The sequence below is a fragment of the Ambystoma mexicanum genome, chromosome 11 (genome assembly GCF_040938575.1).
Source record: "Ambystoma mexicanum isolate Mex_15411 chromosome 11, UKY_AmexF1_1, whole genome shotgun sequence".
In the NCBI taxonomy this organism is placed as follows: domain Eukaryota; kingdom Metazoa; phylum Chordata; class Amphibia; order Caudata; family Ambystomatidae; genus Ambystoma; species Ambystoma mexicanum.
The window spans coordinates 1,295,937,149-1,295,963,381 of record NC_090934.1 but is presented as its reverse complement, the minus strand read 5'-3'; the positions used below and the strand labels follow the sequence as shown (position 1 = coordinate 1,295,963,381).

The following is a 26,233-nucleotide window of genomic DNA, read 5'->3' as shown; positions in this document are numbered from 1 at the left end:
CCCTAGTGACCATCTATAGATAATTCAGGACAGACACAGTAAGGACATACCCTTTGCCATGCACCAGTTCAAATATGGCACCAGTGAGGTGCCGTTAACATTTCTACACAAGTGCTTCCTTTAAAAGTTGGGATTTTCCTGATTGGCAACACCTCTTCCAATTTACTAAAGACTCAATGAGACTTAAGTAAATAAGAAAAGTGGCAGAGTTTTTAGAAATCACCGGTGCATGCGTTGCTCCCACTACATAATATTGTGTGAGCTCTTGCAGCTGGAGTGCTCAGCAACACCCTCCCTCCCCTCAATCCTTTCACCCACCTGAGAATAGTTGTGCTGAGAACTATGGGTGGAATGCCAGCTTCCCACTCAGAATCGGACTATGAGTGGGTCATTTTCAATTCAGGATTAAATTGCAGGGAGGGGACAACCTCCAATTCCAGTTGAGTGCAGAGAGGGTTCAGGCCATGCAATTTTCCTCGTTTCCATTATGAAGCGTGAAAGTGAATAGTTAAACAAAAGCAAAACAGCATTTACTGTTCCACTACATTGGTGGAAAGTGTAAATACATTGTGCAGTTAACGACTGCAGGAGGCATTTACAATGGATTCCTACGTAATCCGCCTGCTTTTACCAGGTGGTAATTTCAGGCAGATTGATATACTTATAACACGCTTAATTCCCAGAGGTTTCTGAGTGCAGACCCGGGGATTGAACCTGTGGTGCTCCATGTCGTCTTGCTTCCAAGGCGAGCATGTTGCCCCTGAGCTATCCTCCCTATTCCACAGGAATCATTAGTTTTACGTCCAGCATTTATATACATGCTTGCAGAAAACCTGGTGTATGTGAGGTGGAGCTGAAAAAGTGGGCAGACATGAAAAGACTGCCCTGCTCCTAAACTCCATCTGACAAACTGATGAAAATTGCCCAGATCAGTGAAAATGGCAGTAAAAGCATACTGACTATTTGCAGCCATTTTTCCAGATCCGGGGTACTTGGAACATGATCGGTAAAGGCTATTGTCAAGCGTTATAGAAACATAATTAGTTATTCGGCATTCAGGCACAAAATCACATCTTCATTAACTTTCCTTCTTGGGCATTTGGGTGACAGACCAAGGCAGTCGATATACAAGAAAACATACTTGTTTCTGACCAATACGCTGGCCTGTTCTACCAGGAAATCTCCAGAGTTCCCTACAAGCCAGTCCACCCCTGCTACCAGGAAATCTCCAGAGTTCCCTACAGGCCAGTCCACCCCTGGTTCTCAGGATCGAGTGTTGCGTGTGCAGGAGATCTAGTCCAACATTCTGAACGTACGTTGTCAGGTTTCTGCCATTGCTCCTATCAAAGTGTTGGACAAAACCACTGATTTGCAATCCCAAATAATTAGCAGGGATATTTTGAATAATGTGATCATTTAAACTTACTGTGGGCCATATTGCAGAATCTTTGCACTGGTGAAAGTGTAATTTTGCACGGCATTTGCTCTGGGCCGGAAACTGCCCTACGGCAAACACCTAGCGTTGCAAGGAATTCTTGCACTTGAGCAATTTTTGCCCCTGTGCAAACTCCAGGAAAAATGGCCCTTCACCAGTGGCAAGTTTCTGTAATATGGGCCCAGGTTACTTATTGTCACGTTCCCAGTCCTGAACTTCCTATCACATTCTGGGAGTCCTTGTCTTGGTTAAGTGTTCAATCATATCATTTGGATTGACCTACCCAATACCGATGACTGGGAAAGGGAAATCCCGGCACTGGTTAAATGAGTTATATGTGATTTTACCGACCACAATTACAGAGTGGTAAATTTAATTGCGGACAAAATACTGAACTTTTATTTCTTTTACAGGGGGTTTCGCCCCAAACTCCCTGTTATTTTACCTTATAACGCCATCCCGACCCATTTTATCCCCTTTAACCCACTACCCTTTATTTATTTAATGAATGTCTGCAGTGTTCTTCAGTATTATGGTCCACTCTCAAATGTACCACCTCTGTAATGTTTTAGATAGATTGACTGAATACCGATACATGGAGTCGTAGTGGCCGCTCTAGCCATATTCATTCAGATTGGTTTGCGTGTGTACAGAAGTATCTGATTTCATGCAAACTTTGATGGCTGATCCCAATACAGTGCCAAGCTTTCCAAGAAACATTACTTTCAAAGAAAAAGTGCTCTTTCTTGTTTGTTTCTTGGAAGGGGCAGACACTTCAGAAAGAACATTTATTTTGCAGGCTCATCTCAAAGAGGATGTGTTATACATAGAACAATGTGTGGTGTGTGTGTGCATGCACGCGGTGTCCGGTTAATATTGCATTATAGAAACCAGGATGTGATGGGCAGCTGAGATATGCAGTTAGGTCATTATTAGATAACACTGTACAGTTTTGGGGTTTTTGAAATATTCGTATCACACGTATTTACAATTTGAGACACAGAGAGATAACGTGATTTGCCCAAAATCACACATTTTTGTGAAGCCTGGATTAGAAGCCAACATTGTAGATTACATTGTCAGCAATTTAGCAACTGCAACATACCTCCATTAAAAAAGTTTTTTTTTATTTAAAGAAACTTGAGCTTCTTCCAGCTCATCTACCAAAGGAAAACTGGCAAAGGTGACTTACCCGCACACTGTAGGTCATGCCATTATCCAAGAGGCTGTCACTTTTACAAAGAAGGTCCTTAGCCGGTGTGTCTGGCGACGACGGCTCGTCTAGTCCCACCAGCAGGATGTCGTCCAGTGGCCTTGCAGGTGGGACCATCACCTGCTGCGAAGGGGAGGTGGCCATATAGCTGCTGAAACTTACTTCAGTGGAAATGGGGCTGCTCGGCGTGGTCTGGCTTTCCATGAGTTTCACCCTCGGCACCTCTTTCGTCCCCAGTGAGAAATGCCGAAGGCCAAGGAGGCTGGCCGGGTTGGACAGTTTCAAATTTGCCATTTTGGGGATGAGCGTACAGAGGGCATTAGAGCTGTCCTGGGCCACCAAGGTGACATCCTCCGTGGGCAAACTGCGCGACAGGGGGGACAGAGCCGTGACTTTGACATGGAGCGGCGCACTTGGCCGACCGTCCTCCAATGAGGTTATGGAGTCATTCCGAAAGCGACTGTACTTGGCTCTGTGGAGCATTCCTGAGGGTCTTAAGGATCCCAAATCCAGAAGAGGCTCGCTGAGTGTCTGCAAGCCGCTGTCTCTCATAGCCTCCGCGTTCCTCTCAAAAGCGACCGCGGCATAAAGTGCCTCTTGTCTTGCTGAACAATGAGAGCATACACTTGGTACCTCAACACAACAGTGAAGAAAATTGAAAATGATCCTCCGCACACCTTGTAGATTTTACTCAAATATTCATGTTTTTGGGGGAAAAGAAATCAGCAGAACTGCTTGAAGCACTCTGTATAGATGGACACAATCGTCGCTTCTGCCGTTTCCTCCAGCTGTTCACAGAAATATTGTCCAGGCTTCTTGGTTCAACATCCTCGCCTGGTGGTTACTCGGCTCTGGGGCCCCGGTTACCATTCGATCCCAGTGGCACAGGTTCAGGCTCTCCATGGCATCCTCCCTGGCACAGAGGTTAGGTTAATCCGTATCCTTGGGTGCACAGCCGGTGCCACACGCAAGCTGTGTCCACAATCGTGCACCACAGGACTGCACAGGCATGAAAGAAGGCATTGGAAAGCAACGGCACAGAATCCCGCCCTGCAGTCGCCGTCGCCGGGCTCAGGAAGCCGGCACCCCCAGCTATGGCCAGCCTGCACACATCCGTCTCCCCAGTGCAGGGTCTCTTCTCGGGCTCCGGGGTCTACCGGTGCCTGCGTCCTGCCAGCAATGGCGACTTCCAGGTGGCTGCAGCGGTGTTATTTTTTTTATGAATGAACTTCTCTGAATGAATCGCCTGCTGCTTACGGGGCTCCTGATTCTGTGAATGGAGCACAGAGCCGCTGTAGTTGACTGGCAGCCCCAAGGGTGTTCCGCTCGCAGCCAATCAGGAGCGCGCGGGATGACTCACTCACTATAAATACACCGGCCCTAGTACCGGCAGGGCGAAATCGAGGTTTTGCTGAGAAAGAAAAGGTTATTAAAATTCGTCGATGGCAAACGTGCTTGCCAGGATGTGAATAAACATGCATATATTTTGGGGTGATTGGTGTAAAGGGGCTTCCGTTTTTAATAATTGCCCCCTAAAAGATGTCAGAAAGGAAAGCTAACGTCCCCGTGAAATTAGGACACGCTGCAAATTGCCAGGGGAGATGCGATTCGCCTTTCTCGAAATAGTGTTGCTATTGACTCCTGGTGCCATCTCCGGTCTGCCACAACTTCCTGGGCCGATCTAATTGACTTTGTTCCAGAGACACGATGACAGCTGCGAGATATGGCGCACACAGGAAGCCAGCCTGGGACGCATGCAGCTCGCAGTAGGAGCAGCCCCGCCCCCTGTATTAATGACCCACTGCTTGGAAGAAATGTTAGGTCATGTCAATGGACTCTTATACTGCGCCAAGTCACCACTGTAGTAGCTTCAAAGCGCACAGGGTCGCGCGTGGAGCAGCGTGTACTGTGCCCCCACCAGGGCTGTCCAGATGTTCACCTGCGGCAGGAAAGAAAATGAGCAGAGGATGTGAAAGTGGGATACAGAAGCTATGCCCACAGGGAGGCAGGAGGGGGGGGGGGCGATGTTTTGTGATGGCATTGGGCGCGTGTCCGTTCTGTTGGGTGAACCATGGTTCTGCCATCGTCAGGAAGCCGCGAAGTCCTAAAGTGTTGTCATAATCGGGATGTGTTCCCAAAGCAGATTTGGGAAATTGTAAATTAGTACACAATGGGATGTTGGATGCATGACCGGCTCCGTAGCGTGTGCCTGGGAAATCCTGGAAGTTTGGGGGACTGTTTGCGCAGACATCTATTTGTTGTACCCCAGGGGAACCTCTAGACTGTTAACCCGAAGCTAACACTGTCCTAGTCAAGAACAGAATGTTTAAAGATAAATGCTCTTGGGAAGGAACAGAGTGGTAAAATTAGTATGTAAAAATAGAAAAGGCATGGCTCCTTAAGCCAAAAAAGGTGATTATGGAGAGTCTGTTCTGTGTTATGTCATGCTAGACTCCATTTTAGTTAGGAGTCCTGCTCAAGAACTTCCATGGAGCCCAGTCCAGGACTTTGCTCCCAGAGAAACCACAGATCAAAACCCACCCTCAGCTCAATGTACTTTCCTGTCTAGAGAACCTGGCTGCTTGTGGGCGTTGCGGGCCTATGGAGTAAGTGGGAGGGCATTCTGCTCCCTGCTTGCCGTGTGCGTGGTTTCAATGCACACAAGCTCACAATGACACTGGTCTTTGAGGAATGCTTCAATAATGTGAGCAGAGAGAGCCCAACACAAAGGAAAGCCTGCACCTGGCATATGCCGGTGTTTGGTGTGCTCGCATTTCCAAATTAAATTACCTGCTGCAGTCCTGGTAGAATTGCTGTGCATTCCGGGTTTTTTAGGTATTCGATATAGGGTGCCTGGCTTCAAGTGGCAGATGAGCACCTTGCATAGAACATGTCTGGTGGCAGGAACTTCAAGTGGCAGCAGAGCGCCTTACAGAGAACATGTTGTTTGGCGGAAGCCCTAAGGGACAGTGGAGCACCTTAACAGAGAACTATATGGTGGCAGGGCTGCAAGGGGCAATGGTGCACCTTATATAGAACATGCCAGTGGTAGGAGGTTCAAAGGGCAGTGGAGTGACGTACCGAGAGAGTGTATTGTGGTAGGAGCTCTAAGCGGTAAAGGAACACCTTGCAGAGTACATTCCATGTGGCAGGAGCTTCAGATGGCAGTGAAGTACCTTACTAGACCACAGGTCATGTGGTGGGTGCTCTATGGGGAAGTGATGCACCTCAAACAGAACATGTCTGGTGTCAGGAGCTCCACGTGGGAGCAGAGCACATTAGAGAGAATCGGTTATGTGATGGGAGCTCCAAGTGGCAGTAGATCACCTTGCAGAGAACAAGTCTGGTCGCAGGAGTTTCAAGTGGCAGTGGAGCAACTTACAGAAAACTATATGGCGGCAGGTGCTGTACAGAGCACTGGCGCACCTTATAGAGAACATGTCCATTGGCACGAGCTCCAATGGACAGTGGACTAACTTGCAGAGAGAGTTTTATGTGGCCGGACCTGTAAGTGGCAGTGGAGCACCTTGCAGAGAACATGTCTGGTGGCAGGCGCTTTAAGTGGCAGAGTATCACCTTACGGAGAACATGTCTGGTGGCAGGAGCTTTAAGTGGCAGAGGATCACATTACAGAGAACTATATGGTGGCAGGTGCAGCACAGGGGAAAGGAGCACCTTAGAGAACATGTCATGTGGCAGGAGCTCCAGGGGGCAGTGGAGCGCCTTGCAGAGAACATGTCTGGTGGCAGGATTTTCAAGTGGAAGTGGAGCACCTTACAGAGAACATGTCCGATGGCAGGAGGTCCAAGGGGTAGTGGAGTTACTTACAGAGAGACTGCACTGTGCCGGGAGCTTCAAGTGGCAGTAGAGCACCTTACAGAGAACATTTTATGTGGTGCGAGCCTCAAGTGGCAGTAGAGCACCTTACAGAGAACATTCCCGGTGGCAGGAGGTCCAAAGGGTAGTGGAGTAACTTACAGAGAGACTGCATTGTGCCAGGAGCTTCAAGTGGCAGCAGAGCACCTTACAGAGAACATTTCATGTGGTGGGACCTGCAAGTGGCAGTGGAGCCCCTTACAGAGTACATGTCATGTGGCAGGAGCTCCAAGGGGCGATGCAGCACCTTACAGAGAACATGTCTGGTCGCAGGAGCTTCAAGGGGCAGTGGAGCCCCTTACAGAGAACATTTTATGTGGTGGGAGCCTCAAGTGGCAGCAGAGCACCTTACAGAGAACATTCCCGGTGGCAGGAGGTCCAAAGGGTAGTGGAGTAACTTACAGAGAGACTGCATTGTGCCAGGAGCGTCAAGTGGCAGCAGAGCACCTTACAGAGTACATGTCATGTGGCAGGAGCTCCAAGGGGCGATGCAGCACCTTACAGAGAACATGTCTGGTGGCAGGAGCTTCAAGGGGCAGTGGAGCCCCTTACAGAGAACATGTGTGGTGGGAAGAGCTTCAAGGGGCAGTGGAACACCTCACAGAACACATATCTAATGGCAGGTGCTGCAAGGAACAGGGGGGGCACGTTATAGAGAACATATCTGGTGGCAGGATCTCCAAGTGGCAGTGTAGTAATTTACAGAGAGAGTGTACTTTGGCAGGAGAACTCTATGTGGCAGTGGAGCACCTTACAGAGAAATGTTTGGTAACAGGAGCACCACACGTCACACACGTTCCACGCCTTCTCTTGTTTGCAAATTGAACTCGCCTCAGTTAATGCTGGATTCCAAGGTACACTTTGATTATCATAGTAAAAATCTGTGAAGGAGGGCACTACCAGCCACACTTGTGCTCCAGGGCAATAACCCATCCCAGAAAGGGACATCTTTTTAGTTTAGGACTTTGCCCATGTCATTAGCCTTATCCAGCATAGTGACAGCTGGGGGAACATTGGAACTGTAGTCCAAAGCATCTGTGGAGCCGCAGGTTGCAGCACCCTGCTTTACTACACCCCACAATTCATGCACACCAATCCATGGCATTGCCGCCCCCGCTCTTCTGGCCCACCTGCATGCCCGTGCTGCAGTGGCCCCATCCATCGTCTTCCTTAACATGTGGGGGTGAGGTTAGTGGGGGTCACGTCCCCCGGACTTCAGTGGATGGAGTTGTGTGTTGGCACTTTAGTTTATCCGAGAGGCAGTGCTCTGGCAAGGGTGATATCATTTCCCCTGCAAAGTGGACAATCGTGGCAGTGACATAATGGAGCACCGTCCTCGAATGACAATGGAATGCAGCCAGCGGATTCCTCGTAAACCAGTGCAAATCTGCCACCATTCTGTCAAAAGTTGCCGCAAAAGCAATCGGATTTAGAATAATTATCTGTAAGTAATTCAACGCTGAGATACTTTTCTCGTGGTAAAAAAACAAAACAACAACTGTATGAAAAATAAAGATGACAGAGTTTATGGAAACATTTAAGCCTGGTGACGTATTGTTCAACGTATAATTCTATCATACTCCTCATAAAAGTGCTTTCATCTTCAAATGGGGTATGTATTGTGGCCTGTTTCTTACAATGACTGTACTCTTCCCCCAAAGACATCTACTCTCTGTACTAGCCACCCATATACATGGACTTCACCCATAACTTTTTCGATTCGGAAAATCATTTTTTCACTTAATGACCTTCTGTGTGAACTTTGTTTTGTCCTTGAAATTAGATCGAGGCTGTCCCACTGCGCTGACCTGCACAATGTCTTAAATATGCATAGGTGTTGCGGGTACTGTGCACATGGGTTTATGGTAATAAAACCGAAAAAAAAAATCTTGAAAAAAAAAATCTCGAAACATTTTTTAATGACGTTTTTTATTCGAAATGGGGGGTTCCTCCAAACCCCCCTTTTTTTTAATTGTTTTTTTTTTTACCTTTTTTTTTAAATCCCGGACCCCAAAATAAATATAATTAAAAAAAGAGAACAGCCAACACGTGAATCGACCCACTGGCTCTTTCTCTGTGCAATGCTATCGCTGGGAACTTTCCAAAAGTTCCATTCATCAAGCATTTAGACACCATTTGGATTGCAGCAACCTGAGCACTCTACTCAGTACTGAGAAAGAGAGTAGAACGCCGAAAGGCAACAACCCTGGAAGACATTCGCACTGCCGGGTTTATTGGGAACAGATTGGAGGGTACATAAAGTACCAGACTGCTTGGGTCATCCCACATCAGTTGGGGGCACCATACTACTGTATACATGATATTTGAGTGCTCAGGATGTTGCAATCCAATTAGTGTGTCCAAGCTTTATGAGTCAAACTTTAGAAATTTTCCCAGCGATATCATTGCCCAGCGAAAGACCCGGTGGGTCGAAACACGTGTTGGCTGTGCGTTTCAAGAATAATGTACATGCGCACAGTACCCTCAACACTTATGCATATTTAATACATTTTGCACATCAGCACAGTGTGACAGCATCAATGTAATGATTGTCCGAGTCCAGTTGGTCGCTGGGGCTCACTTTCTTGTTGTCACCTGCTGCAGACTTGTGGGCGCTTGTATAATATTTGTGAATGTATAGATTACAGTATACAAGCGCCGAAGTTTCTGGACCCAAGTGCCCCTCGTTCCTTTGTTTGGTCCTGGCAAACAATCCTGGATCACGCAATGTGAGTTCAAGCCTCCCACCAGGTTGAGATTTGTAGCAGGGAGGAATGTCCACGCTGGTGTGGATGCCAGAGCACGCCATAGGCCACCTCCTGCAGGACAAAGGTCAAGCATCACTAAGTTAACCCTAAAAGCTTCTATACTGCGCAATACATTCATATGTCCCCAAGGGAGTGCCCGTAAACCAAATCCCCTTGCATTGGGGCATATTGTTGGCTGGCAGCCACGTCGAGCCTCTGATGTCTTCATTTAACAGTACCCTTAAAGTTCTTCAACTCTTGGAGTCATCTTCTTTGCAGGCCTCGACAATTCCGCATCGGTAGTTTAGGATCCACCAGGCCAAGCGGGAACCAGCTTAGGAGCCGGTGACATCCAGTTCCAAGGCAAAAGGTAGGAATCATTATCTGAAGTGTTGCGATTGCAAGGCTGCTCAGCCCTACAGCAAGCTCCCTGAGTGTACTTTGCCAAGCAATGCTACCTCAATGTACACATCTTGTTAAATGGCACACAAAGCAGGGACACTTTTCAGGCTGAAAATTCTCCCAATTCTTTATTTAGTAAACGGCGCATTTAAAGGGTTCCATGTGTTAATATCCCAGCTACAACATCACCATACAAGAATATTGTCATATTTGTGTAGCGATTTTAAGCCATGGAACCTGTGGGGGACACCCCCAAAACCCCCATAATTATATTAATGTAGCAGGGGACACCCCCGCAACCCCGGTCCCACTAATAATATCGCCTATGGCCTTACCCCACGACCATACATATGGCGATATTATTGGTGGGGATAATATTACCTGATATCATTTAAAGTGCAGACTAGTCTGGCCTCTAATTCTTAAGTAAATAATGGGATAGAGTCCTCAAATGGAGATCCCCCTAAGGCAACACACTAACCAAATACTCTTTCAGTAGCCCAATGCTAGTAACCGCTGTCACTGTACTTGCTGCTTTCGACCAGCCGGTCACTGTCCTCTGATGAATGGGAAGCTGAGTGAACGTAGGAGGATTCGTTGGTACAGCCGCCGGTTGCACACCGATTTCTGGGTATCTTACTGGCTAATTAACGCTTGCGTTGCAAGTTTTCTACAGATGTCAATTTTTACTTTCTTAAGTCACACCACATGTTTGGAGTAATAACACATTAGCATCCAGTATTCACACTTCACACCATTTTCACATCTTCAATATATTATTTGGAACCCACGTAAGTGGGATGTCAGTGGTTTCATGCAGTGCGTATGGTGTGTTTATCCAGAGATGCCAATGTGTGTGTCCATTGGCTTCTCAGATCTAATGCGACCCATTGCGCGTCAGGGATGGTGGTGCCAGGACCGGCTATACTTTGCTAGCAAATCATCATTGCATTCAAAGGCCATCATCTCCTCGAATTCTTAGTAGCTCGCTCTAACTTAATGCCTTGGCTGATCTTCCCACACAATGAAGGCAACATACAGGACCGCCCTTCTGTCAACAACTTTTGCTTAACTCAACCCGTCGCAGTCAGAACGCCAACATCTGGAAATGGCACGGCTACAGGCGGAGCAGGAAACTTTCTAGATCATATTTCTATTTCATACTGTGTGCATTTAGCCTGCGGCTGACAAAGGCCCCTCAGTTGTGAGGCCCTCAGAAGCCGTACCCTTCGGCCATCGTTGTAACACTAAAAGGAGTTGTGTCTCACCCACCACTCAAGATCACATTTGCCGATTGTGTTCATGTCCAGCTGAGGTCACCGCAGGGTGCTGCAGATCACCATACCCTCTCCATTGGACCACACTCTGAGGCAGACGTGAAGGTGTTGTTTGTTGGTGGATTATACAAGGTTCTTTTCTGGCTTAAAAAATACAAATCATTGGTTTACTTGGCATTTAACAACAATAACACTTCTGCGCAGCTGCCCCCCCCTGTACACAAAATAGTTTATAAGAGAGGGGGTAGGGAACCCGGTTTGTATTGGCGCTGGACTTCAATTGTTCACACCAGTTAAGGTAGTGTGTGTAGCATAGTCAAGAACAAATATAGTTTGTACTAATTGGTAATTGTTTGCAGTGTTGATTTTATTTGCATGAGGTTGCTGGAGTTTTGACTGAGCACCAATGGTGATGCTCATGAACCCGTAGGCCCTTTAAGCGAGGTAGCGCTCTATGGGGAATGGATTGGGATGCAGATCTTACTCTTACACCAATAATAAGACCGACTCAGGAAGTTGGCAAAACATAACTGTTTTTAATTGCAATTGTCTAAAACGGGGAGTACAACGGGCATCAACGGACGTCCCTGTCATGCCTGGGCCACTGGCGCACACATTGGCAACCATCATGGACTATTTGGAACTCATTTATCTTCATAATACTCTTGGAATAACCCCTATTCACACTTTTGTCCTTAATTTCTATTTGCACGACTTTGGTACTTTCTTATTTAATTCAGCTAACTACATGTACCATAATGCACCTTCATACAGTTATCAATTCCTGGCTATTCCCATTCTTCAGTAGTGGAACCACAATCCCCAGAAGCCCTAGCGATCAGTGCTGCTTCCACCTTCTCAGGACCAGAGAGGGAGGAGGCAGATTACCTTCAGGTTTGCTCCTCGAGGTACTGTCAATTAGCCTGCCTAAGTACAGGGCAGGGCTGTATTTAAGCAGCTGCCTGCAGGAGCTCAGTCTCTTGCATCAAGAGTTCTCCCAGCCCCTTTTTGCCTTGAGCCACAGAGGCTGTTGCCGTATTATCCTGCTTCTGTTCAGTGCCCTGCTCCTCTGGGCTCCCTGCCTTGCAGCCTGCTACACTCCTCTGCCTTCAGCCCTGGTCCTCTGGGCTCTCTGCCTTGCTGTCCTGCTCCTCTGGGCTCCCTGCCTTGCAGCCTGCTACACTCCTCTGCCTTCAGCCCTGGTCCTCTGGACTCGCTGCCCTGCTCCTGTGGGCTCGCTCCTTGCTGACCTGCTGCTCTGGACTCCCTGCCGTGCAGCCTACTACAGTCCTCTGCAGTCCACTACAGTTTGCCTACACCTTGTGCCATCCGTTACTGCAGCCCTGCTTCCTTGTTTGCAGCCCCCCCTGCTTCCTGGCTATTGCTCCCTTGCTCTCTTCCTTGTTTGCAACCCCCGGTTCTCTGTCCTTCTCTTCCTTGAATCTCCTGTACTCCCCTTAGGTTATCCATTTCAGTTATACTGTTTCATTCATTTCCTTCTGCTAGCTTTCTCTTGTCTTTCCAACCCTGAGTTACTGTTCTACTATTCCGTGTACAGTTTCCGGTCGCCATTCCCTACGGTTAGATACTAGGTTTCTGCCCTTCCTTTCTTCCGGATTTTGTTCTTAACCTTGTTCTCTTTGACTTCCTTTTCCCTGGATATTTCTATTCTTGTCTTCACTTGTGTCTTATGTAAATCCTTTGTACAGAGCTTGACTGTTGGTTTCCGGCAGGCAACCTCTGCCCCTTGCCTTGTCGCGTTTTCAGTGTTGTACTTCGTGTCATTGTTTGGTTCCTGCTGGACCCGTACAGGCTTCAGTCTTGTGAAGTACTGTTACCTTGTTCATGCCTTAGGGTTCAGTTACAGACACCCACTGCTGCTGTTCCCAGCCATGAGCATACAGAGTGGGCTCCTGTAATAGCAATCTGTGTAGAAGGCTGGAGTTTCCAAAGGTCCGTGGAACACTCTTTCCCATTTCTGCATACACCCCAAGAGGGAATCCAGTTTGTTTGTACCTTTGTATTCCCTGCCCCTTTCTGTTCACAGCTACTGTTGCCCATTCTTCTTTCTTGTTGAGCTTCCTGCTGTGTGTGCTTATCTGTCACCTTACATCAGCACAGCCACCCAAAACCTACCTGGGTGCCTGGTGCCACTCTTGATAAGAGTGCCATCCTTGACAGTTCCACAGCATAAGTCTCAATGCATTTCATAAAAAACATTACCTTTATAGCAAAAATTTGTCATACGTGACATCATACTGCGTGGCAAAATAAGAAAACCTACGTGAAATTATAGTTGGTCTACGGGGAACATCTAGGTATGCTTGCTTTCTATGGGGGGTAATATTGTGATTGGATCTCTAAGGTCAGGTGTACAGCTTTGCCCACCCCTAGTGCAAGTCATCTTCGCTATCGTGAAATACACGTTTCATTGGCGTTCAAACTATAGGGCTCTTTACTACGTGGCGCTCTGCAATTGGTTGTCACGCTTGTACCCTTCTGGAATATTCCACCCGATAGCAGCGCGCAAATTGGTACCCCAGGTGCTGGAGGGTTGGACTTGACCATGCCTGCCCACCCAATTAGCCCAACATCCATCATCACTCCTGCTGTCTGCCATTCAATTAGTCTTTGAACTCAGCCTTGCAAAGTATCACTGTGCCTGAGAATAAAAGGGAGTGTGAGCATGGTCTTATCTACAAGTCTCAGTGTAGCTTGCCCAAAGTCTATTTTCATCTTGACCATGTGACAGGAGACTGTGCTTTGAGCTCCTTATTCGAATTTAACACTATTAAATGAATAAAACCTGGCACTTCTAGTGTTTTTCCATTAAACCTCAACAGGAGCTTGCCTCGCTTCTCATGTTCATTGTATCTTCTTGAATAGATAACCAGTTTCTTGGCTGCCCCAACCCTTGACACCAAGCCAGACAACCTTCCTCGAATCTTCCCTCATCATCAGCTGTTTTCTTCCACTGCGCTACACTTTCAGCCCTTCTGTTCTTGGGGTCCTAGTTTGCTAAAATGCATCCTGGAACATCCAGTTTCTATAAACACATATATAATGGCGGCGCCGCCTGCAGTCTATTCACTATGTAAAGCCAGCCTTATGATTAGTCTACTTGTGTTTCAGCAACTGTACAATTATAAAACGACTTTGCATTTTCTTCAGTGCTTTCCGCACATGCAATCTTCATTTTGCTTGTGAAATGTTGCTCAATTCTTTACTTCGCCATCAGATTCTATAAGGTCTATATACTCTCTTCATTGGCATCTCTTCTGGGTGCGTCATTTCTGCTTCATGTGATGTCACCAGTCTTCTCTTTCATTCATCTTCACACTTCTTCCGGAACCTCCTTTTAAAAGACTGTAATTTCTCTGTGGGTACATCATATAGGGCTTTCTCAATGGATACCTTGTTTCGAGGACTCTTAGCAGTATAGGGACCACTATTGGCGTGTGCATGTCGCATTTTGCAATTTCCAACATATAGGCAATATGGGGGCAGGAAGTCCGTTAGAGGCACTTGGCTCCTCATCTACACTCACATAGCATAGAGCCGACACGTGTTTCGAACATCATGGCTTTATCAAGGCTGTGTAATGGCGCCATGGTGACGTTATCATATTGGTGATGTGGTGGGTGGCGTGCTGCCGTGAGTGATGTTGTGACATGGACATTAGTTAAGTTACATACATGTACCATTAGTGTAGTTGGTGACACAGTCGGTATAATGTGACATACATATACATGTAAAGTAAAACACGACATAAGTAATTGACATAATGAGAAGACCTAGTTATTAAAGGGCAGGAGGTGCACCAAAGTGCGAAAGAGGGGGTAGGTGGAGAATGTACTGGTTAGGTAAAGTAAGGCTACGTATGGAATCAAATTAGGTAGGTGGGAGGGGTTTCTTACCATTGTGACAATTAGACGAGTCCTGTTCCTTGTTTAAGGGCGCTGGATAGCAACTGTGAAAGTAGAATGACATAATAATGGGGTGGTAAGTACCTGAGTAGGTTGGAAGGTATGTTGGTTGAGGTGAGGGGGTAGGGTTGGCCACTGAGAATGCAAGCAAATGTACGTGTCCAAGGGCCCCGGGCGGGGGGTGCACTATCAGGGCTGGGCATAGGCCAGACGGTGAGAGTCTGGGCCCTGGGTCCAGTGATGTTGATGGATGATATGTGAAGACAGCGCAGTTCCTGCAATAGTGGCTGGATTGGAGATGGGTGGAGGTCTCTATCAGAGGAGGGTCAGAGAGTGCGATAGTGAGGCAATAATAATTCCAAGAGTGGGGTCATAAGCAAATAAGTCCGGCCTCGGATAGGGCAAGGCACAAGGCATATGTGGCAGGTGCAGTTTGAGTGTTCAATGCTGTGCAGAAAATAATGATGGAGTGAACGCGGGGGATGAGGGGTGGCAGTTAGAGGGCTGCGAGCAACATGTGGCCGATACGTGCTAGTTGCAGTGAGGGACGGCGAGTAAGGGGTTTGTGTACCCTGGTTTATGGCGAGACAGACCATTTGTGTGTGCATGTTTGTGCACATGACCTGCTGTGGGGGCTCAGGGCGAGGAAGCGTGAGGTCGCTGGGGTGCCCCTGAGTTGGGCATAGCCTATGTTGGGTTAAAGCTGTGTCATTATGTTGCAAACTGAACGTGGTGTGCTGGGCTGCTTGTAGCTGTTAGTCTGGTGATTAAGTCCCCATGGACCAACAAGGTGGTGGACAGGGTTGTGGCGGGCGGCAGAGTAGACGGGACCGCTGACTGAGTCTGAGGAATCAAGCAAGGGTTGTTTTTTTACCTGTTCAGGCCAGCGAGGCCTCGGGATACACGATGAGTTGTCTCAGATCTTTCGATCCCGGCTGCCTACTGGCCAATCAGCCCCATATATGGCAACTTGTGATAGGACAAAAGGTTTCCATAGCAATGTGCACGTGATTGGGTGAATGGTCACGTGAGTGTTGGACTAAGGGGGTATGTGGTAGCGACTTTCTGGGGTGGGAGAGGGATTGGAAATAGGCCTCCTCACGGGTGTGCAATATCGACTGTTCGAGGTTGAAGAAGATATTTAAAATTGCCATCCTAACGGTGCTGGAGGCACGTGATGCAGGCAGATCCCAGGCACATGGTGTGTTGTGAGTCCTGTGGTATTAATGCTCAGTCAGTATACTGAGCTTGAGGCGAATAATAAAATGGTACCTTGTTCAGTGGTCAGTACTGACTGTGTGGGGTGGGAGAAGATATAAGTGGTAGAAATCCCATGGGTGCGGATAGGTGCGCTGTGCAAGGCAGGCACCCGGCATATGGTCTGATTATAGTCTTGTTTAATAGGTACTCAGTCAGTGCTGAGAGTTGGAAGCGCAATGATGCACAACAATTAATGACGTGTGGGAGTGAATTGTGCGGGCCAACATGTTGGCCAATGGTTCGTGAGGGGGGATGTGTCCCCATATGTTGCATCAAGTAGTAGAAAGACGACAATATGGTTGTGTCTGATGTTTCGTTCCATGGTAAGGCGGCAGATTTTTGTATAAGGGACGTGGGTGGTCCAGCCTAAGTGACAAGGAACGCTGCAAAGACTATTATTATTTAAATGTATTGTGTGAGACATGTTTGTGAATCTGGAAAGCGAGGACTGGGAACTATTAGATCTCACTCGATGACATAGGGTACTGTTTGTCCTTATTCCTGCGGACACTAGAATGGGTACTCTACTTGTACACTTCCTTACCTAGAAAATCATGTATTCCTTAGCCTGTCGCCCGAAACACAAGCTTTTTCACTATCTGTATGTGCCAAAATGCTAGAGTGGTTTTGGGGGTGGACACTGCAGTACTACTGAAACATATGTACACTCCCTATGAATTGGGCTGAGGCCACCAAGCTCAGTTCCTACTTTTACATCGAACAACAGAGGTCTGCATAGGGAAAATTGATGCATCTTGAACTCGCACTCAAAAGTATGTGCTTGGTTGCGGCCCCATTCGCAGTCAGCAAAACAGTGGGAGGAAAACCAATAGTAAATCAAAGTCACGCTTGCTTTTTAATTTGAATAAGTTTATTGTGCCAAGACATGTTGTGCGTCTTCCCGTATTCACCCACTCTTGATGGCATGTGTTGAAAGCGAGCACACTTGGTCTGATATGGTTGAATACATTATGGACCATCGAGTATTATGAAAAACATATGTAGACAATGTTGACTTATGTGATGGTGATGAGATTCGACTTCACAAATATTAAATATGCTTCAACAATATAAACTACATTGGTCCCATAAAGTTGTCAAATGGCAAAACATTGATCACATTCCAGTTTGCAGTGAGACTTTTAACACCAACCGACACAGCACACAACAGTTACCTGCTCAATTCTATAATACACATTCCAAATCAACAACAACACTCCTGCGTGCCATATAGTGTGGGACATTTCTAAGAAATCTGAACTATTTCTGAGACCTGGAATCTGTCGAGGAAGACTCTTTGTTTGCAGACGGTATGATATAGAGGATGTAAAGCCAAGACAATACATAGGGGGTTAGAATAAGGTCAAAGAAATGTAACAGAAATTCATTATATAGTGACTAGAAGGGAATAAGCACACATCATGATGAACAAAGACCTATTCTAATGACAGTCAATACAATGACAATATGTTTTGGAAACACTGGCACATGCATCAACCTCACAACAATCTGTTGGGCTATATCATAGCAAGTCCATCCATTGCTTATATCCAAGCATCAATGCTAAACTTTGCTGTGCCCTACTGCCTACAATAAGCTCTCTGGGGCAGATTCTCAAAACCTTTTTTGTGGGTAAGTGATAAGATACGCTAGTGCATCTCATCACTTTTACTCCCAAAAGATGCATTCAATTCCACAATGGGCAGCAGAATATGCACATGTCAGGTGCAAGCAGTCTAATGCCTTATTCATGCATTAGAGCAAATCAGGGGACGTTTCTCCCCATTTAAAGCTCATCCTGAATTCACAATCGGGGTGTGCTTTAAAATGCACAGAAAACAAAGCCATTCCCCTGTGCCTGTTTGGAATAGGTGCAAGAGGAGGGGTGTGTAAGGAAGGCATGGTATCAAAGTAAGACAGACACAAGTGATCACAGTTCAAGGGTGTTTATTGAACTTTATCAGGGGTGTGAAAAGCACCTATCTAAACCTAAATCTAAGATGGGAGCAAACAACTGCCGTCAAATATAATAATATAGTCCTAGTGGCATCTAGTCAAATAAAGGCCTATACTAAAAAATAAAAATTGCCAATCCTTACCGCTATGCTACAAAATAGTGTGGGATAATGTTCACAAAAAGAAAGAAGTGTTCAAAAAATGATAAGTCAGGATGTTTACGCCGTTGGCCTCCCTTCCCCATGTTTTTAGCACGGGACAAGGCAGGTCACTCGAGCACAGCACACTCTTGGGCTTCTTCGGCACGAGGTCACAGTTCATTTTACCAACAGCAGGACCTTCTGTGCCCAAGTCTCTTCCACTCAAAATCTCTTGCTTCAGAGGACCTGATTTACCCAAAAAATAAACAAAGAAAAGTTCAAGTTAGGTGATTTACTCTTCGCCCTGGATTCCCCCTCAGTGGGCTCAGATCCTTCTTTCACAATCAGCCTCCCTCAGTCGAGTTCAGATCAACTTCAATTTCCAGGCATCCCTCAATCGGGTTCACATTTGCCACAACAATATTTCCGCAGATGGGCTCAGACCAATTTCAGTTTGTAGGTAATTGAAGCCTTTAGAATGTGCACAGGATTCCACTTAACCTGCTGCAGGACCATTTCGATTTCACCATTCAACAATCTTTTACACGCTAAGGGGTACCAAACAGAGACCTTTGAGTGATCACCCATGTGGCGCCGGACCACTCTGTACCTGGTACCTATTTTGCTTTCATAAAGTTCAATCGTACACAAGTTCTTTGTTCATACAAAGTGACTGCTTGCAACCTTGAGTATACTAAACCGTGAGTATCATACAGTCCAATCTGCTATCAGTTTCTCTTGACTCACCGGCTGTGCTGAAGTCGTTGGCATTGCTTTGCTGTCAGAGTCAAGGACAGTACCACGGTTTCCTGGAAAGTATGCAGCCTGTGCTAAAATTGTACTACGGGCTCGGCGTTATTTGCAGCACACAAAGTGACCCACCAGCTGTCTGTCAAGAGCCCATGCAGGATAAAATGGGATGTACATGCTTGACGTACAAAATACAGAATTATGAAAATAAGGTTTAAAGGGAGATTATAGGACCAGATAAAAACATGAGTAGAATGAGTGAAATATGGAGAGAATGATTGGAAAATGTTTTTGTACATAAAATATTCATAGATTGCAAAATGAAGGAAAGCATGAGCTACAGTGTATTTTTGCATAGGCTAGCAAAATGTAGAGCAGCATGATCTGACAGAAAACACTGACAATGAAGAAAGGAAGGCTTTGGAGCATCCCTTGTATGGAAGAAGGATGGATTGGGATGGAGCCACAGCCTGTATCCAGTGACGCCACTACAGCACTACACTGCAGCCTGGCACCGGTTTGGCAGGAGAAAGGAACGGATGAGGGACAGGAGAACACTGTTCAGGCAGCAGAGCTCTATGCTACCATCCTCAATTTTGTAAAATTAAACTTTAATCCTTGCAAGTTAGACTCTTGGCCTACTTCCCAAGAGGGGTGTATTTATTCTGGTGTGAGCATAGTTAGGGACTCCTTTATAATCGGGGCCACTCTTACAGTGGTGACATCCCGACGTGATCTCAGTTTTGCCCCTGTACTTTGCGAAGGCACGGGCCAGTCACCAGAAAGGAGTCATGCCCATCTACAGAGACCGGTCCCCAAAATCAAAACACATGTGTTTCCTGCACGGTTTTAGTAGGAGCCATTCTGAAAGAAATCCTCTCCGCTCACTAAAGCAAGGCGTGACTCCAAAGAGAAAGATAGGCCAGTAATAGGACTTCGTAACTGAGGAAAACTCGAGTGAACACGCACATGTGAGTATATCTTGTAAGTGATAACGAGAAGGGGACATGTATGAATGGATGAAGTACGAGGTCAATAGATTGAATAGCACTTTTGGTGATGTGCTATGGTATAGATTGGATAGGATTTCAGGTGATGTGTTATGGAGTAGATTGGATAAGAGGTGGGTTATGTATTGAAATTGTCGCATAGTTATTTTTTTCTACTTTTTTATAATGGAAAGGGGGAGCCTCCGCTTATAAAGACTGAGAGGAAAGTGAACATCAGCATATAAAGACTGAGTGGAATGGTGCCTCTGCGTAAAAAGACTGAGAAGAAAGGGATCCTCCGCCATAATAGGTTGGAAAGGTAGTACCAAGCGTTAATCTTTTATGATGATAAAAGTAATGGAGTGCTTAGCATATAAAAAAAGCTGTGAAGGTGGTATTATAAGGAAAATAAGTACTGGCTCGGTATAAGGAATGGGCTTGGATTTTAGTCAATGATTTTTGTATATTTTCTCATGCTGTCTTTTGTGGTAAAAAAGGAAGAAAGGTGGATGACTCACGGTGTGTGTGTGAAATCAAAGTGGAAAAGAATAAAGGGGGTGCGGGAAAAAGTCACTTGATCTGTATTTTTGTGTAACAAGCTGCAGCGTGCATAGCATAGCAATAAGGTCTAAGTAAAGCATTGGGGATGCGGGCTACATTATGGAGGAAGAATCCCCAATAAAACACATGCATAGGGCCCTGCCACTGTATTGTGACAGGATAGATAAGTTTCCAACCCAACCTCAACTTATAAGACTATCTTACACATAAATAAGAAAACCAGTCCGGTGTCCTTCGTTCCGCTCCAACCCAGGCCGGTGTAAAATAATCTTCTAGTTGAGGTCGGGTCACGTTGAACGGGCCTGTGGCCGCAGTCCGGCCACCGTGACCCGACCTCAATTTACAAAATGATTTTACACATAAATAACTGTTAAGATAGATTTCTGAACTCTGACCTGGTGGGCAGAGGTCCAGAAGGCCAGCCTAGTTTCTTGGAACAGGGTAACATTCTGGACAAGCCAGACCAATCAAGGTAGCATTGGTGGCAGTCAAGATTAGGTCTCAGGACGGGTGAGGGTGACTGAAAGACCTTAATGAGCACAAAGAGTAAAGGACACTTACAAATCACTCCCAGTCATGTGTATATACATCAAAAATACAAATACATGTATTCAAGGCCTTTGAGTTTCAACACACAGTAATAATCAACAGTAATAACTTTAAACCAATCAACAGTAATACCTTTAAACCAGAGGTCCCCAAACGGTGGAACGCAGGCGACTAGTAGCTCGCCTGAGCCTCTTCAGTCGCCTGCAGTGGAAATACTGAAAAATAAACACTTTTTTAAGTAAAATTATTCAATGCTGTGTTTTGCGGTTATTTTCCTTGATCAGGATCTGAACCCTGGTCGTCCCAATTGCAGGCGGGGAGCTTGGCTGCTGTGCAATCTGGAGCTGCTTGTAAATTCCCTGACAGATGTCAGTATCACATTCTGCTTCTGGAGTCTGCTTGTAGTACCAGAGTTGGCTTTGTGCGCCCCCCCCCCCCCCACACTGTCTTGCTTAAGCAAGCTGCTCTTGTTTGCCACAGATGTCAGAGGGGCTGGGGCAGGATCATGATCATTGTGACCACGCAATGGAAATATCACAGTAGCACTGCTGCTCGCCTGGAAAGGTTCAAAATAATATTTAAAAAATGGTGCAATTTTTTTCATGTGGCTTCTTTCCAAACGTCACACTGTACATTTCCACTTTAAATCACTTCCATGACACCGGTACACCCACTTTTAGTACATTAAGAGATCCATAGACACGCTGTACAGTAGAATCCTACAAGGGTAGCTCAGCAGGTTGACAGACCGATGCTGAGATGTTATATATTCAAAACTAAATGCTGTATCATATCATATATCATAAGTGTTTCAAGGTGCGTCGAGGCAAGGGAGCGGGAACAGAGATAAGACAGACAATGATCCTACTAGGCCAGGTGTCATTCAGATTGCGCAAGTGCATGGGAAGGGGGCAGTGCAGTACATGGCATAATAAATAATAATAAGTAGCGTCCGGCCAGCTGGTGGCAAGTGCAAGGGTAGTGCAGACATCAGGTGTCAAGTGCTAGTGGTGGAACTGTAGGGGTACAGAACAGTCCCTAAGTGCGGGGGGTTGCCAGTAAGGCAGTGCAGGTGTGCAACTGGGGGGGGGGGCTGGGCTTGAGAGCAGGGAGGGTTGCCAGGTGACCAGTGCAGTTTCAGTATCTGCTAGGAAGTCAGCAGGGGAGAGGAGGAGAAAAGGCAGAAGCAAAGATAAAGGTTTTGAGGTGCTTCTGGAACCAAAGATAATTCTCCTCAAGTTTCAGGGAGGCTGTTCCAGATGGAGGCCCCAACCGAGGAAAGAGATCTACCACCAACTCGTTACTTGGAGAACCGACTGACCCTGAGGGAGTTGGAGGCGGATGAGCAAAGAGCTTGAGAAGGAAGATATTTTGGAAGAGAGAGCTGAAGGTATGGAGGCCCCAGAAGGCCTTGTGGACAATACAGGGGCTTTTGAACTTAATCCTCGCAGCCACTGGGAGCCAGTGCAGAGATTTCAGTCCTGGAGAGATACGATCCCTGGGCTTGAGGCCAAGGACAAGTCTCGCAGTCCTGTTCTGGATAAGTTGCAAAGGGCAGAGAGTGGAGGCAGGCAGATTTAGAAAGGGGCTGTTCCAATAGTCCAGCCTAGAGAGAACCAGAGCTCTGGAGACAGTGAGCTTCTGGGGGAAGGAGAGGACAGGAAGAATGCCTCTGAGGAGCTGCAGCTTGTAGTGTGACTTCTTCGAGGTGTCAGAGATGTGAGGAGAGAAGGAGAGTGTGGAGTCGAAGATGACCACAAGGTTTTTGGCCTCACAGGTGGGAGCAGGAGGAGGGCCAAGGAAGGCCGGCCAGAGAGTGACAGGAAAGGAGGGAGCAGATGTCCAATGAGGAGAATCTCGGTCTTACTGGCATTAAGGCAGAGATCATTGGCGGCACACCACTCCTGGGTGGCGGACAGAGATGAGGGAGGGAGAAGAGGTTGCTGAGGGTAGCCTGAAAATTAGCTGAGTGTAATCCGCATAGCACTGTAAGCATAGAAAAAGTGCTATAAAACGTTTTTGGCCAGGGTATGGGTTGGGCTGCTTGCTTGCTTATATTCAGGGCGGAGGTGGGGATATTTCTGCCCCTCTAGTGAAAATCAAAAGTTGGCACCCATGAACCCACAGTTTCATTTGCTAAAAACTGCTGTCAGCACAACAGAAGCCTTTATTTGTGATTTAACCAGTTTGACAAGCATATAACATCTTTATAAATATAACCTGTGCTAATACACAGAGGGGCATACAAATGTGTGGTGTCTGATAAAAAAAACATTTCAACGAAAACTAGTGAACGCAAGCAGCATTTTTCAATTTGGAAATTACTTTTGTTTATTTTTATGGAAGTGTGAAATGCCCATTTGGAAAACAATAGTGTGCCTAGCATATAGAAAGCCTGTATAAAACGCTAAAGAAGGGCACACAAATGACAGGATATTTGTGTGGTAGTCCAACAAATATTTGCTTTTTGAGACAGCTATTAATAAATAATAATGCAACAAAGAGGTTTGTGAAGTTCTTAATGTAATCGTGAAGGCATATGTTATTCCATCTGTTTATAGAGATGAAATAATTGGGGCAAAAAAATATTGGTAAAAAATCAGAGGTTTATAAATATCCCCGCCCCGATATCGCCCGCTAGTAGCTCTCTACTGTTGACGTCCACTACAAGTAGCTCTAGCTAACGTAAAGGTTGGAGACCCCGGCTTTAAACCAACACAATCCTACTAAAATTCATATATACAAGACCAAATGGCCGAAAGGGTTAATGCACAAAATGGGTCCACAACCTAAAAAGGGAATGAAGCAGGCAGTGCAAAGAGTCTTTAGGCAATTCTGCAGTAATCACAATCCTAACTGAAAGGCAGTACAGTCCCTAAGAAGAGGGGAGCCTATTGCTCAAATGTACTTGCAATGCTGGCGCATGCAGTAGTGCAGATGGACAAAAAACAGGGTCTCTTGTAGGGTCTGTAACAGCTGAGGAAGGTGGGTGATGTGATGCAGAATAAGATCCCACTATTTTTGTGCGGGTCTTCCCAAGAGGGCAGAACAGGCTCCAAGAGTTGGGAATATCTCCCGCGACTTCTTTATCTTTTCACCGCCCTCCCATCGGTAGTCCCTGACCGGTCCTTCAGAGCCCTCCAGAATGCGGTGCGGGAATTCATATGGCAGGGTAAGACCCCGAGAACTGCTAATAGGGTCCTGACCTTACCGAGGGAGGAGGGAGGGTTTGGGTTACCAGACTTTCAACTCTATTTCCGGGCAGCCCAACTACGCGTCCTCCTAGAACATATGAGAGAGGGGATGGGCACTTACTGGTCATACCTGGAGGACATGGACGCCCACCCACTGAAGATTCGAGACCTCCTTTGGGCCCCTAGCAAGTTTATTCCAAACAGACTCAAATCCCACCCAACCCTGGGAGTCCTCTGGACGATCTGGAGGGAGGGTCCCCAGACGGCACACCTAACATCATGGCCATCACCGATGTCCTCTCTTTGGGGTCACCCCCTCAATCTGGGAAGTAGGGGGTTCCGCAACGCCCAGTTGTGGTCAGACATGGGAATGGAATGGGCGGGGCAGATGTTCAGAGAAGGAGAATTCCGGCCATATGAGGAACTGAGGGACGCCCTCGGCCAGGGGTCCCTCTCCATATTTGAATACATTCGCCTGAAAGGAATTCTATGTGACCAGGCCTGGGGCCAGAACCTGAAAAGACAACTGACCCCCTTTGAGAAGCTCCTGGACTCGGCATCCTCCAGGAAGGGTGCGGTGTCAGGGATGTACAAGCTACTGAACACGGTTAACCTAGGGGAGAGGAGGGGGTTCCGCTCGTTCTGGAACGACTTAGCGGGGGATGAGATCTCGGAGGACGCCTGGGCGAGAATATTTAAAATAGCCTTCCATGGGAACTTATTTACGGCAGACATGGAACACAACTTCAAGATTTTACAGGGGTGGCACAGAGAACCAATGAAGTTGGCTAAAATGTACACGGGAGTGTCCCCCACGTGCCCAAGGGGATGTGGCCAGGTCGGTACGAGAGGGCACATGTGGTGGCACTGCCCGAAAGCCCAGGCATACTGGGAGAAGGTGAGGGGCTGGATCGCCGAAGTTTCTGATGAGCTTCTCCCCCAGAACCCCCTGACAATGCTGCTGGGCCTCCCTCCGGAGGACTCGGACATTCCCCGATACCCTAGGATGTGGGAGACAATGCTAAGGGCGGGAAGGGTAGCACTGGCCCAGAAATGGAAGAGCCCGGAGACCCCATCGAAGGAGAACTGGCTAAAAAAGGTAAAAAACATGTACCTGATGGATAAATTGACGGCAATGATGAACAATAATTTGGGCTCCTTCCACGCAAACTGGTACGAGGCACAGCAGACATGGGGTTGGGATGTGCACTGATCTTCAAGAGGGACAAGGAGCGGACAGGGCCCTCGGCCCGGGGGAGGATGGTAGTTCTTCAGCCAATTCTAATAGTTAATGCTCTCGCTCTTCCTGGGGCTCCAGACTCTCGGAGCTCACATAGTGGTTCCCCAGCAGAACGGCTCTATGAGGACTAAGTTTTTTGGTTTGTTCCTTTTTCGGGGGGGTGGGGATGTTTGGGGTGGGGGAGGGGGGGGGGGTTTGGGCCTGTTACTTGCACAATCTGTAAAAATGTTCTGCGCCCTTTCGTTATATTATGAAAATGCCAATAAAACAAAGTTGAAAAAAAAAAAAAGAGTTGGGAATAGTTCCATAGCTCAGGCTATCTGTGGAAAGGAGAGTGGCCCTCATGGGACACCTGTGCATAAAAATGGGTGGATGCTCTAGGGGCCACCGGTAAGGATTTCAAGTACTCACTGACCCCTACCGCACTCCGGACCAAATTTTGGGAGTCGAGTGCACTTCGGTTGCGGGTTCAAATGCAGCAATTGTGCAGCTCTGCGGCTTTCTGCAGCGAAGTTACAGCGATGATTTCCAAACGACACAGTGATGATTTCTCCGCCCCTGGTGGATGGATCAGGCCAGTTTCACTGACTGTCTTTAAGGGCATGTCAGTTTCCCAATAAGAAAGTGAGCGAAAAGCCCAGGGGAGTGCAGCTAAAGTGCAGCTAAAGGCTGTGCTCCACTGGCAAAGTCAGGCTATTGTGTATAACAGCAGCAAAAA

The 26,233-nt window shown here is 46.9% G+C and overlaps 1 protein-coding gene across 1 annotated transcript in view; it reads right to left on the bottom strand.

Annotated features, from left to right (window-relative positions):
• The window catches only part of SHC4 (SHC adaptor protein 4), a 281,807-nt gene extending 277,850 nt beyond the window's left edge, over positions 1–3,957 (bottom strand). Inside the window, exon 1 of the mRNA XM_069624788.1 lies at positions 2,628–3,957. Within this exon, the coding sequence (XP_069480889.1) occupies positions 2,628–3,200 (573 nt within the window). The 5' untranslated portion in view covers positions 3,201–3,957. The remainder of the gene's footprint in view (positions 1–2,627) is intronic.
• Positions 3,958–26,233: the final 22,276 nt, after the last annotated feature.